General features: G+C 62.7%; 1 protein-coding gene across 10 annotated transcripts in view; it reads right to left on the bottom strand.

The window, feature by feature from the left end:
* Positions 1-12,585, bottom strand: part of BEGAIN (brain enriched guanylate kinase associated) — a 44,105-nt gene that overhangs the window by 6,311 nt on the left and 25,209 nt on the right. For 2 of the 10 annotated variants that reach the window (XM_033850611.2, XM_073800043.1), the window contains 2 exons: positions 5,390-5,479; positions 1,099-1,260 (listed from right to left, as the gene is read on the bottom strand). In XM_033850611.2, the coding sequence (XP_033706502.1) occupies positions 1,099-1,260; positions 5,390-5,479 (252 nt within the window). The other 8 variants (XM_033850612.2, XM_073800044.1, XM_033850613.2 and 5 more) reach the window with 7 other exon arrangements.

Below are 12,585 nucleotides of genomic sequence, written 5' to 3'. Positions count from 1 at the left end.
GGCCGAGGACCCCTGTAGATGAGAAGGGAAGGCCTGTTATTCACAAGGGACTCTGTCGGGTCCTCACTCAGAGCCGGTTAACTCACAGTTTACACACAGTCCTTACAAAGCTGGCGAAAGGGTTCACAGTTCAATAGCAGTTTAGCAGGGGTCTAACCTGAAGACTGTGTGATGTGCCCTGGGGTGAGTGCTGGGGACACACAGTGAATAGGATACGGTTCCCCCTGGAAGAGGCTGAGACGGAGGCAGGTGTTGGGTGGGAAGCCGTTGACGCCATGCGGTGTGACGGTGGAAGGGGCAGTGTCCATCCTCTCGACAACCTATGTGTAGTGTTATTGCCCCTGTCTTGCGAGTGGGGAAACTGAGGCTGGAGGTGCTTAAGTAGTGAGGGACAAACAGCCTCCCTGCAAATCCAATGCTCTATAAACATTTATAACAAACCAAGCCAACAGCAAAGTTTGCGTTTCCTTTCATTCTTCCTAAAAGAAGCCTGGAAAGCGTGTAATAGTTTTTAGAAGAATACCCATCTTACACGTGCAGCACGATGTTTACAGAAGTTTTGTTTTTAAGGGAGCCATTGCTCAGGGTCCCGCACCCTAGCCTGCTGTCACTGGCTGCTGTGCTGCTCAAGGGAACCGTCTCTAAATTATGGTTCACCTCCGAGGCTGGACATCATTTCCCGGTCAGAGACCCAGGCGCCAGTGGCTGGGGTCTGGGTCTAGGGATGGCTGCTCCTGTGTCTTGCTGCCGCCCCACCACATAGATACAAGAGAAGGAATGAGCAGGGGACGCAGAGGTGCCTGGGAAGAGCCTGTACCCGGCAGTAGCCAGCGCCAGTTCAGATCCTGGTGTGGCAGCTCTTGGCACAAAGCGCGACTCTTGTCAGAACCGCCTGCCCTCGCTGAGCCTTGGACTCCCCGTGTACGAATGGGGTCATCAGCTCGGGTGGGAGGCACGGCCCTGCTAGCGGCAGGTCGCCGGCCCCGCGCCCCGCGCCGCCCAGGCCCCGCCCCTCCCAGGCCCCGCGCCGCCCAGGCCCCGCCCCTCCCTGGCCCCGCGCCGCCCAGGCCCCGCCCCTCCCAGGCCCCGCCCCCTTACCTGCGCAGCTTCTCCGTGACCTTCTCCAGCTCCTCCTGCGCTCGGCGCAGCTCGATCTCCAGGTAGTGGCGGGTGGAGTCGAACTCGGTCTCGAGCTTCTCGAGCTTGTGCGTAGTGTAGGACAGCCGCTTGCGCAGCTCGCCCTTCTGCTCCTGCAGCGCGCTGCAACGACACGCGGCGGCGGGCCGGGCCGCGGCGCTGAGCTCGAGGCGCCGGTGGGTGCGCACGGGGTGCGCCAGGCCGCACCAACGCACGCGCACACGCACCACAAGCACGCACACCGCCCAGCCCCCGCCCCGGGGGTCAGGGTCTCTGACCCTGAGCCAGTCTGGCACTGGGGGGGGCAAGTGCTTGGGGCGGCTTAAAGGACCCTGGTTTAAAGAGCACCCATCGGCACCCAGTCTCTCGGTCTGCGAGCCGACCTCCAGATGGCATCGCTTACAGGGTCCCCCACTTTTGCTCCTCCACAGCGCTGGCTGGGGACGCTGAGGCCCAGAGGCACTAGTGCCACACCCTAGACCAGGATTGTCTTCCCCAAATTGACTGTGTGGTCCCAGCAGGCTGTGTGATCTCTGGGCCAGGGAGAGGATGAGCCTGGATGCCCCACGTCCAGGTAGCATCCGCCACAGTGGCCAGCTAGCTGCACAGAGCATCAGACACTCAGAAAACCACTGGCCTGCTCATGTCTCCCTTTCTCCAGGAAGCCTTCCAGGGCCAGGCTTGGCTCTTGAGGCGCTATTTTCCCCACAGACTGAGGGCTCCTCTGGGACCCCAGGCCGCCGAGTTCCCATGCTCAGGAAAGAGGAACGGGATGATTCACCCTCTGAGCCATATGCCATCAATTCACATCAGCTACCGTTGGGCACAAGGCAGGAGGGACAGGTGTGGTGGCCACACCCAGGGGACTGGCCGCGAACTCCACCAGGGCAGGGGCCACACCCTCCTGTCGGCAGCCACCCAGGTCCCAGGGAGCACCTAACCACGGGCCGACCTGAGGCACCTTCCCCGTGACTGGCTGAGCACGCAGAAGGGGCCAAGGGGGAAGGACTCACCTTAAATAGCCGGGAGGGCTGATTTCTGCAGGGAAGGGAGAGCGGCCCGGTGGGTGAGGGGCGCCAGGGGAGTTCTGCTGGCTGTTAGCCACGAGTGAGGCTAAGGTTCAAGCTGCCGTTCAGTGCCCTGGGTGTGCACTTTGCTCTGTCACTCCCTGCACTTTGCCCCCGTCACCCCCTACATTACAGTCACAACGAAGCCCAGAATGGTGCAGCCTGAAGGTGAACTCCATGGTGTCACGGGGTGGGCGGGGTCCCTGCCATCACACAGACCTGGCTGCTGGTCCCCGCCACGCACCCCCCCAGTCCACCTGCGACTGTCCTCATCTTGCCCTGGGGACACAAAGCCCTGGCTTCAGAGAGGTGTCCGGGTCGGAGTAGGGGCCCAACTGGGCTGTTTGCTGGAGGAAGCCCAACCCTCCTCAGGGGACCATTTGGAGCTAAGACCCTTTGGATGGTAACTTCTGGTGGGTTTGCTGTGGGCAAGCAGGAGGCTTCCTCCAGAGCCCGGGGTAGAGTGGGCTTCAGTCTTGGGCCCTGTCTGTAAACCACGCGTGTTACCATAGGCGCACACCCAGAGAGCCCCGATTAAGCCTTCCTGGATTCCTGCCCAGGTCTACATTCTTAAAAATAAATAAAAATAGGGCTTCCCTGGTGGCGCAGTGGTTGAGAGTCCGCCTGCCGATGCAGGGGACACGGGTTCGTGCCCCGGTCCGGGAAGATCCCACATGCCGCGGAGCGGCTGGGCCCGTGAGCCGTGGCCGCTGAGCCTGCACGTCCGGAGCCTGTGCTCCACAACGGGGGAGGCCACAACAGTGAGAGGCCGCATACCCCACAAAAATAAATAAATTAATTAATTAAAAAAATAAAGCATTGCCTACGTTTTGAGAACCTCAGAGAAGGGCGGGGTGGGTCCTCCCAAGAGTTGGTCCCCAAGGAAGATGCAGAGTGACAAGCAAGGAGGGAGACCAGTGGCAGAGTGCCCGCCCATGGCTGCCAAGCAGGCCCTGCCGCTTCCTCCAGGCAGCACGCCTGACTGACTCACTCCAAGCCCCCTGCAGCTACAGGTCCCAGACTGCCCCTGGCCCAGGCCTTTCTCCCCAGGGGTCTGGCGAGCTTCCTGGGGGCTCTCCCATGTCACCCAGGGCCCCCTGCACACATGGGGTCAGGCGTGGGAGTGGGGCGGCGGTCCCTGAAGTCAGTCATCCTGCAGGGGCTGCAGGTCACCCACAGCCCTCGGTCACAGGGTACAGGCGGGGTCCGCACCCTCGGAAAGAGGTGAGAGCACCCGTGGGGCCACCTGAGCCCCCGCCCTCCCCCACCTTGGTCACTCGCCTGCAGCCACAGCTCGGACCCTGCCGTCAAGACTCTCCACACCTGACGTGACCCAGCCGTATCCCCCTACGATGCATCCACCCGTCACCCTCCTTCCTTCCTTTCCTGCCCTGTCCCACCATTCCCTGCGCCTCACAGCACGAATGAGACAAATGTGGTCCCCGCCCCGCGGAGCTTATAGTCTCGAGGGGAGACAAACAGTGAACAAGGGAGCAGGTTCACCAACAAGGCACGTGTAGGAGGAAAATATGACAGGGCTGTAAGGTGGGCTCCGAGCAGAGCCGGGACCCGCCAGACGGGCATCTGAGCCGCGACGGCCCCTCGCGAGGCAGCCAGCTTCATCGAGCCGGCCCACCCCAGCCTCAGTTTACCCTTGGCCTCCGGATGGCCTTCCAGACATACTGGGCGGCTCTGTCCCACCACCCGTCAAGTACTGCTCTCACCTCCTGAGCCCCTCACACCCACCCACCCACCCCTCAGCCGCAGCGGGTCCGGCCCTGGGCTGCCACAGCCCCCAGCCCGCTTGCTGGAGGTACCTGGGCCCTGGCCCTGGACACGCCCCCCTGGTCCCTCAGTCACAGCAGCGCCAACCCCGGTGCCCCACCACGCCTCCCCACCTCTGCCGCTCCAGCTCCGTCGCCCAGGCTGATCCTCAGGGCCCTGGTTTACCCCTCGCCCCCTCCCCGCACATCTCAGGCCTAAGGTCCTCTGTGCCCAGCCACACACGAACCCCTCCCCAGCCTCCATCTGCAGCCCCGACCTCTCTCTAGGGCTCTACTGCCCTCCACGTCCAGCCGCCCACCGGCCTCTCCTCCCAGAAGGCCTACAGGCACCTCACAGCCAGTGCGTCCAGTGCTGACTCTTCTCTGCCCCCTGTGCTCCCCAGCCCCGGGAAGGTCACAGCTACCAGCGGTCCCCAGTCAGACCCTGAGAAGCCGTGGTGACCCCTCTCACTGCCTGTGGCCACCCTTCACAGTCCTTCACCAAGTCCTGGCCATCAACTACTCCAGAGCTTTGGACATGTCCCCTCCCCTGCCTGGTCCAGGGAGGGCCCTGGGCTGGGCACCCTGAGGTCTTCAGTCACCTGTTTGGTACCACCATCCTTTCCTGCCTTTCCCTCCCAGGGAATTTGCCCGAGCCCTGCCTGACCTCAGCCTCAGTCTCCACATCTGTAAAAGGGGGATGTGTGCACCCACACGCTGAAGCACCCGCCCTCAGGGAGCAGGGCTGTCACCGTGGTCCCTGCATTCCCCGGATCATCAGAACCGCCAAGAGACGATGCCGGGGGCAGGCACCATGGGGGGAATGCTCAGTGCCTCTGCCTCCCCCCTGGTGTGGAGTTGGCTCAGGGGGCCCCTCAGCAGATGCACAGGGAGGGCCTGGAAATCCCTCATGCGCCACCCTCCGGATCAGGGTCACCCTCCCGGCTGGGGGGCTCGGGAAGCCCTGCTCACACTGCTGCCCGGGGGGGTCCCCTCGCTTTGACCTGGGTCCTGGTGAATTGATCAGTATCTGGCCTCACCCGGCAGGGTGTGTGCTGGTGGGTGCATGCTTCGTGGTTCCCTCCTTGCCCGTGGGAAGCCCCTGGAAGGCTTCCCCACCTCACAGGGGAGAAAGATGAGCTCCCTCGGCACAGAGTGGGACCCCGCCTGCCTCCCACCAGGAGCCCCTCTGGCTGCTCAGCAGAGGCCTGAGCCCGATGACCGAGCCCAGGGCTGGTCTGTGGGGACACCGGGGCCTCGCCTCCAAGACCAGATGGCCGGGAAGCAATGGCGAGGGTGTGCTGGCAGCCGACACCCTCCCCCTCTCTGGGCCTCATCGGGGGAGTTGATGCAGATGTGGGATGGACGTCTGAGGACAGGCGCAGAGACACCGAGGAGCCGGGGAGACAACAGGTGTATTACCTGTCCCAGAGCGAGGGTGAGGACCTGGCCAGTCGGCCCTGCAGGACGCGGGGTTGCCCGAGGCACGAGGGCACCCAGGGGCTGCGCAGCCTGTGGGTGAAGAGGACAGAGCTGCTCAGAACGGGGACCGGGGGCCACGCCGGGCCCGCCATGGGCACGCAGTCACAGAGAGATGGGGGATCGTCCCCCACCGGCAGGAGAGCTCCTTGTCATCAGCAGGGTGGCAGGGTAGGAGCGTAGGAGCTGGGGGGTAGGCACCTGCCAGCCCCGGCTGCCCAACTGCATTGCTGTCACCGAGTCCCACCCCAGGCCTGCATCCCCATCTCAGCCTCAGAGGGGAGCCACGGGGGGCAGGCTCCCCCAGCTCCAGGTTTCTGTCTGGCTACTGCTCCTTCCTTGCAGGACCCGTTGGTCAGAGAGCCTGGGAGGCAAGGAGGATGGAGGGCGTGTGACCCCCGACCTCTGCTGACGGACACCAGTGGGGTATTCTGGAGGTTGTGGGACCTACTGGATGTTAGGGGTCCAGGGCAGGACCCACTTCACCCCTCCTGGCACCCCTTCTCACTCACCCTGCCTGTGGCCTGTCTGGGCTGGGCGGGGGGTGGGACAGAGGCGGGTGGATGACCCACCCCAGCCCCATGGTGCCACCCTGCTTGGGGGCAACGGGACGTACATCACAGCTTTAGGCGCAAGTCGGCTTGGTCGCCCCCTTCCTGTAGTCTCTCCAGGGAGGGCTCCCGGTGGCCTGGCTGGCCCCGGAGCCGGAGCAGAAATCTGACGGGAGGACGCTGCCCCGGACATCAGGCGTCCAGACAAGGCTTAGAGACACGGGCGAGTGTATGTGCTAAGGAAAGGGCGGCACAACCCCATTTACAAAATCACTGCGCGCAGGCGCCGCACAAGACAGCAGAAGGGAAGGAACGTTAATGTCGTCTTGGGTGGGTGGTGGGATTCTGGGCAATTAAAAAATTTTCTTTTATACTTTTCTGGATTTGTCATATTTCCTACAGCGAGGATGAAAAATCCTCACTGGCGGTCCAGTGGTTAAGATTCCGTGATTCCACTGCAGGGGGCGCGGTTTTGTTCCCCGGTCAGGGAACTAAGATCCCACATGCTGTGGGGTGCAGCAAAAAAAAAAATTTACTAAGGATCAAATTTTGCCCCTCCCCCCAGAGAAGGTTGAAAGTGTTGATTTGATAGGCTGGGGGCTGAGGGGACCGCGAGCTGCACGTCGATCACCACTTCCGTAAGCCCCCATCTGCTCATCTGTGAAATGGGCTGCCCCTGGCCCTGGCCTCCTGGGCTGATCTGCAGGCTGGGCTGGGGGAGGGGTGGGGGGAGAGGCGGCCGCTTGATCTCCATTTGAACTGGACTTTGGAAGTCCAGGCCCAGGGTTCACTCTTGGCCCATGACCCCGACGCTGCTGAGTGAACGGAGAGGAGGGGCAGGACTGGCCCGTTCCGTGGGAGCAGCCAGAGACCCAGTCTCCCCTTTGGCGGCTCGGCTGGGTCCAGCAATCCCTGGGGGAGTCCCCGTCCCAGCCCTCGCCAGCCAGTCCCCACCCCAGAAGGCCCTTCCGCTGGGGACTCCTGGCAGGTGAGTTCTCAAAAGAGTAGAAGGGAGGCTGGGACCCTGGGAAACTGAGGCCCAGGGAAGGGGCGGGGCTTGCCTGGAAGCACAGAGAATGGGGGGCATGGCTGTGACTTGACCCAGACTCTGCCGCTGGTCACACACAAGGCATTTATCCCTGACAACCGCTCTTGTTCTGACCCAGATTCTCATTTCAGGCCTATGGCATGGGGGAGCGCCTCTTCCTAGAGTTAAGAAAACTGGGGCCCAGAGAGGTTAAGCAAGATCACACAGCAAGTCTGGGATGCGGCTGAAATCCCCCGATGCCTGTGATGCTGTGCTGGGCACGGGGTGGAAGGACACGTGAGCTCTGGGGCCCGGGGGCCATCCTTCCCTCCTCCGCGGTGTGAACAAGGTTCCTGGGGGCAGAGGTGCTCCCTGGTGGGCTGTGGTGATGGGGCGGGTGGGGCTAAGGAGTGTCCGCCCTCCGGCTCCCAGGTACCAGGAGCCGGTCCCCGTGGCACCCCCGTGGCACTGCCTGTCTCCACACGCACTGTCCGCGCTCAGGCTCTGGCCCCCAGTCATGCTCCAGTGACACCAAATTGCTTGTCATTCTTCACACGCTGCAGGCAGCTTCTCATCCTGGTGACTTTGTCGCTGTGTCCCCTCTGCCAGGACGGCACTACTCCTTCCCGCTCAGGTTAACTCCTCCCCACCCAGGGCTCACTGGTGGGACCCTGACACCCATCCCGCCCCAGCCTGCCCGCCAGGGAGCGTCACTGGGGTTGAGCCTCTGTCCCGGGGCCCAGTCTCCTGCCCTCCGCCAGGTCACGAAACCCAGCCAGACCACTCCCGCCTCTGGGCAAAATTCCCCGAGATTCCTTCCCGAAGCCCCCGTCCCCTCAGACCCCCACGGCCCCCACCTCGCCCTGCGCTGGCCCCCTTCCCGCGCGCTGGCTCCAGGCTGTGCCCGAGTTACCCTGAGCCCCTTCCTCTCCACCTCAGGGTCTTTGTCCTCGCCGTCCTCTCGGCCAGGTACCCCCCCCCCCCCACCTCAGGCCCCTGCAGCCAGGGACAGCATTCCCTCCTCCACCCTCTCCCATTCCTGCAGGGACAAGGACCTGGGGACCTACCTGCCTGCCCTCCCCTGGGACCACCTCCCTCCTTCACCGACTCGTCCTGGTGCCCCGTGCTGTGTCCACGTGGAGCCAGGGACCAGCAGCATGTGCTGCGTGAACGGCTGCAGAAACATCTGCAGAAACATCTGCAGGAGAGGAGCCGATCTTGTCTCCGGGGCTGCAAGGTCCGGTGCATTTTTATATCCCCGGGGCCTACTCTGGGGTTGGATAAATGGGGGGGTAAGCCCCCCCAAGTCCTCCTTGCTCCCCTGAGGTGCTGGTGAGAGCACCCGGTCCCTCCCCCACTGGCCTCTCCCCTTCCCGCAGGGGCCGACACCCTGGAACTCATGGCACAGGGACTCGTGCCAGCTCCCAGTGTCAAGGGCAATGCCCAGCAGAGGCAGACACCATGGAACCACCCTCAGAGCTACCACTGACGGGCCACCTTGGCCAAGGTGAGCCCAGCCCTGGGAGAAGGTCTTTGCCCCCAGAGCTGCTCAGACCCAGCTGGTCCTCTCCCAGCTGGGCCTCCAGTGGGCACCTTGGGACCACCGCATCAGACTCTTGGGATGCCCTGCGTGGGCCCGGGGGCGGGTCCCTGGAGAATAGCCTCTGGCCCTGTCCCATGCTGGCATCATCTCTGAGTCTCCCTGTAGAAGGTCTGGTACCACCATCCTTCCACAAAAGGAGCCAGAGGCAACCCCTGCAGGGCCTCAGAGCCCCCTCGCCCCTGCCGCACCCCCCGTGCCCTGGCCTGTGCCCCCGTGCTTGGTGGCCACCGCTTTTCTGTGTCTCAGAACAAACAGTCTTTCTCTGTTCCCCTTGAACTTGTTCACTGCTGCACTGATTCCATCCTGTGTCCCCAGTGGGAACCTACTGAGGACCCTTCTCGAGGGGCAGGTGGGCATGAACGGTTCACCAACGCCCCCAGCACCTGCCGAGGGCCTGCCCTGCCCCAGGTGCCCACACGCACCTACTCATCTAGTCTCAGGCCACCCTGTGAGGGAGGCGTGCACCACACCCATGCGACAGATGAGTAAACTGAGGCTCACGGCAACGACGCCACACAGCCCTCCTGGGGCTCGACACCGGGCAGCTGTTCTTCCCCTCACGTTGAGCCAGGTTTTAGCGCCAATCGCAGCCCTTTACTCTTCCTTGAACCGCCTCCCACACATCAGAATCACAAGGCACAGCCACGGGCTCCCTGTGAGGGTCGACCGCGGCCAGCTTGACGGGGCAGAGGCTGGAGTCTAAGAGGTGAGCCACCTGGCGGGGTCAAGGGCAGGGGCCTGGAGTCCCACAGGACAGCTCATCCCGCTTCCTGGTGGGCCGTGAGCTTCTCCTTGGAGGGAAGCAGTCCTGGGCCTCCGGCTGGCACTGGTCTGCGGCTCAGACACGCCTGCGCAGCCCCTGGGCAGCCCCTGGGCTGACTGTAGCCATTTCACCAGCACCGCCACGTGCACGGAGAAGGGGACTCTGGACACGCCAGGCCACTGTGCAACAGCGTGTGCGTGTGTACTGGGGGAGGGGACTGTCACAGGGCTGGCCTGGGGGCCCACAGCCAGGAGGGGTCACCCACTCAAGCCAGACAGGGGGTGACCTCAAACTCTACGCCTGCTCAGGCCCTGCTCTCTCCTGGTTTGCTGACCGAGGTCATCCAGTGGAACCAGTCCCTCTTCCCTCCTCGCGGCCCGGTGACACGGACGCTCCACTGCTCTCCTGCCCAGAGACAGGAGATGGGAGACGCTGCAGGGAACATTTCATCTCGCTTCCGCCTCATCTTATCAGGCGGCTGCAGCCCTGCTCCCGCCACCCCCTCCCCCCACGCCCATCAAGGCAGAACCACGTGCTGGGAGCTGGCAGCTCTGCAGCCTGGGAGCCCTCAGTGGGCGGGTGGACCCAGGGGTGCTCAGGGCCAGGACAAAGAAGAGCAACCTGGGCAAGTGGGCGGAGGAGCTGCAGAGTCACCGCCGGGCCTTTGCACATGCTGCCGCTCCTGCTGAGAACACCCCCTCCCTGTTCTTTAGTTCATTCTGTCTACCTCCTCCAAGAAGCCCTCCCGGACCTCCCAAACCCCACTCTGGTTAGGGTCAGCTCTCCATAGACTCGGCGCCTGCACCTGTACAGATGGCAGGAAGTCACACGGCCGAGCTGACAGGCCTCCCTTTCTGCTCATCCGGCAGACTGACCCGGGAACCTTACCACATCCCCTGTTCCGTTCCTTCACTTTCTCCTCCCTGCTCAACCTCCCAACGCCTCCTCCCGCACCGCCACTCACAGCTGATGACCTCGCTTCCTTTTCCTCGGGAAAAAAGAAGCCACCCCTAGGGAACTTTCGCAGATGCCACCGCCAGGTCTCCCCACCTACCAGCATCTGCCCGCCTGTTACTATAGACAGCCCGCCAGGCAGCCCCTCCGCCCACTCCAGGCGCGGCTCCAGCTACCCTCCCCTCACTCCCAGACCACCAATTTTCCCCTCTTTACTGCATCATTGTCTCCAGCACAAGAACATGCAGGTACGCTTGCCATATTGAGAACAACCCTCTGCTGACCCTCCTGGACCTGTCCTCATTCTCTGCTCCAAGAAACGTTGCCTGTCCTTGCACCCAGCCTGCCAGGACCAATACCCAACCTGGCTCGCGTCCCCTCCACGCGACTGAACCAGCTCTCGCCGGTCCCTGAGCTCAGTGCCCAGGCGACCTGAGCCCTCAGCGGCCAATGGCACGGTCGACGCCTCCCTCCTCCTGCAAACACCATCCTCACCTGGCCGTCCTTCTCAGCCCCCTCTGCGGGTGGCCCTCCTCTCCCTGGCCTCCTAACCAGCAGGACCCAGGAATAGTGCCTCCAATCTCTCTCCTGCCCCGGGTACACTCACCCCATGGTGGCCTCAGCCACAAATACCATCGCTCCACTGAGGGCCCCCAAATCTGTGTCTCCCCGACTCCAGGCGTGCATACCCTCTGCTGCCTCTGACTCTGCTTGGATATCTCGCAGGCGGCACAGACCTGTGGGGCCCACTGTATCCCACTCCGCTCGCCCTCCCCAAATCCACAGCCTTCCCTCCCCAGTCCCTGCCCCGACCCAGCAGGGCCAGCACTCCTCCCCGAGCCTGGAGGCACCCTTGACTCCTTTGCTCTTTCCAGCGCCGCCCACCACGCTGAGTCCAACTTTTCTTGTGCGGCATTGCTACACAGCCTCCTAACTGGCTCCTGCCCTCACCTGCTCTCAGCCAGAGGGGTCCTGTTGAAGGCTAAGTCCAATCCGCCCTCCATCTCCAAAGCTCCTACATCGCCAGGGTCAGGCCCAACGTGTTCACACTGATCACTGATGGCAGGTAGCCTTCCCATTGCCCCCTGGACCTCACCTTCCAGCCGCATTCAGCACGGCCTTGCCTCAGGGCCTTTGCACGTGCTGTTCTTCTGCCTGGATCTGTCTCCCAGATACCCCACGGCTGCCCCTCTCCTCCTTCACTCAACATTCAAACGCAACTTTATTGGCGAGGCCTTTCCTACACTCTGCAGGCATCCTCTCTCCCCGTTTCCCTGCCGGGCCTGTGTGTCCTTGGCCTCACCCCCCTGGAGTGGCAGCTCCCCAGGACAGGGATTTCTGTCTGCCTCGTTCCCTGCTGGGTCCTCAGACCCTGCAGCAGAGGCTGGCAACCAGGAGGGCCCAATAAACATTCGCTGAATGAGTGAAAAACACAGAGTGAATGCATTTTACAGATGAGCAAACTGGGGCTTCGAGGGAGAAAGCGCGCCCCGCCCCAGGTCAACAGGCTGCGGGCCTCCTGGCAATCAACCCGAATTCCCCTCCGCAGCCTCCAGTGTTTTGGGCTCTTCCTTGCCTCTGAGGTCAGCGGCTTTAGGGGGTTGGCTTTGTTTGTCTGGCTCTGCCAGAAGAAGTTGCTCTCTGATTTCCATAAGGGCTGAGCGCCCTGAAATGATCATGAGAGGGTGAGATGTGAATTTCAGGTCAATAATGAGTGTTCAGTGTAAGTATGTGCAAAACACGGCATGGAAGTACTTACACTAAGTAAGCATCCAGCTGTTTACTGAGGTCGGGGAGCCCGACAAAGTAGAGGATGCCCAGTGAAATTTATTTAAACTCGTTTAAATTCCACTGGCCATTCTGTACTTTATCTGGCAGCCCGAGTACGGAGACAGAGGTGACCCCATGCAGGAGGGCCTCCAGCACCGGCAGGAGAGGTCATCCCGTGCCCGTCACGAAGAAGGCCAGCCATCTGCGTGGGAAACACAGCTTGGGCAAAGGCCGGGAGATGAGTGTGGCCAGAGCCCAGGCCTGGGGCAGCTGGCAGGAGGCCGAGAGCGCCTGGCCCTAAGTGTGGGCCAAGTGTCCGGTCCCCTTGCTCGGGGCGCCGGGAGCCCCAGGGGAGCTCCACAGTGGAAGGGACTGGCGACAGGCTCCGGCCTGGGGCTGTCCCTCTGGTGGGTGAGTCGGGACAGGGAGTCCCAAGGAGGCTGCCTCAGGAGAGGTAGGGCCAGCCACACA

The sequence above is a fragment of the Tursiops truncatus genome, chromosome 2, assembly GCF_011762595.2.
Source record: "Tursiops truncatus isolate mTurTru1 chromosome 2, mTurTru1.mat.Y, whole genome shotgun sequence".
NCBI classification, from domain to species: Eukaryota; Metazoa; Chordata; class Mammalia; order Artiodactyla; family Delphinidae; genus Tursiops; species Tursiops truncatus.
The sequence above is the reverse complement of the archived record's forward strand: the minus strand, read 5'-3'. Positions and strand labels throughout refer to the sequence as shown.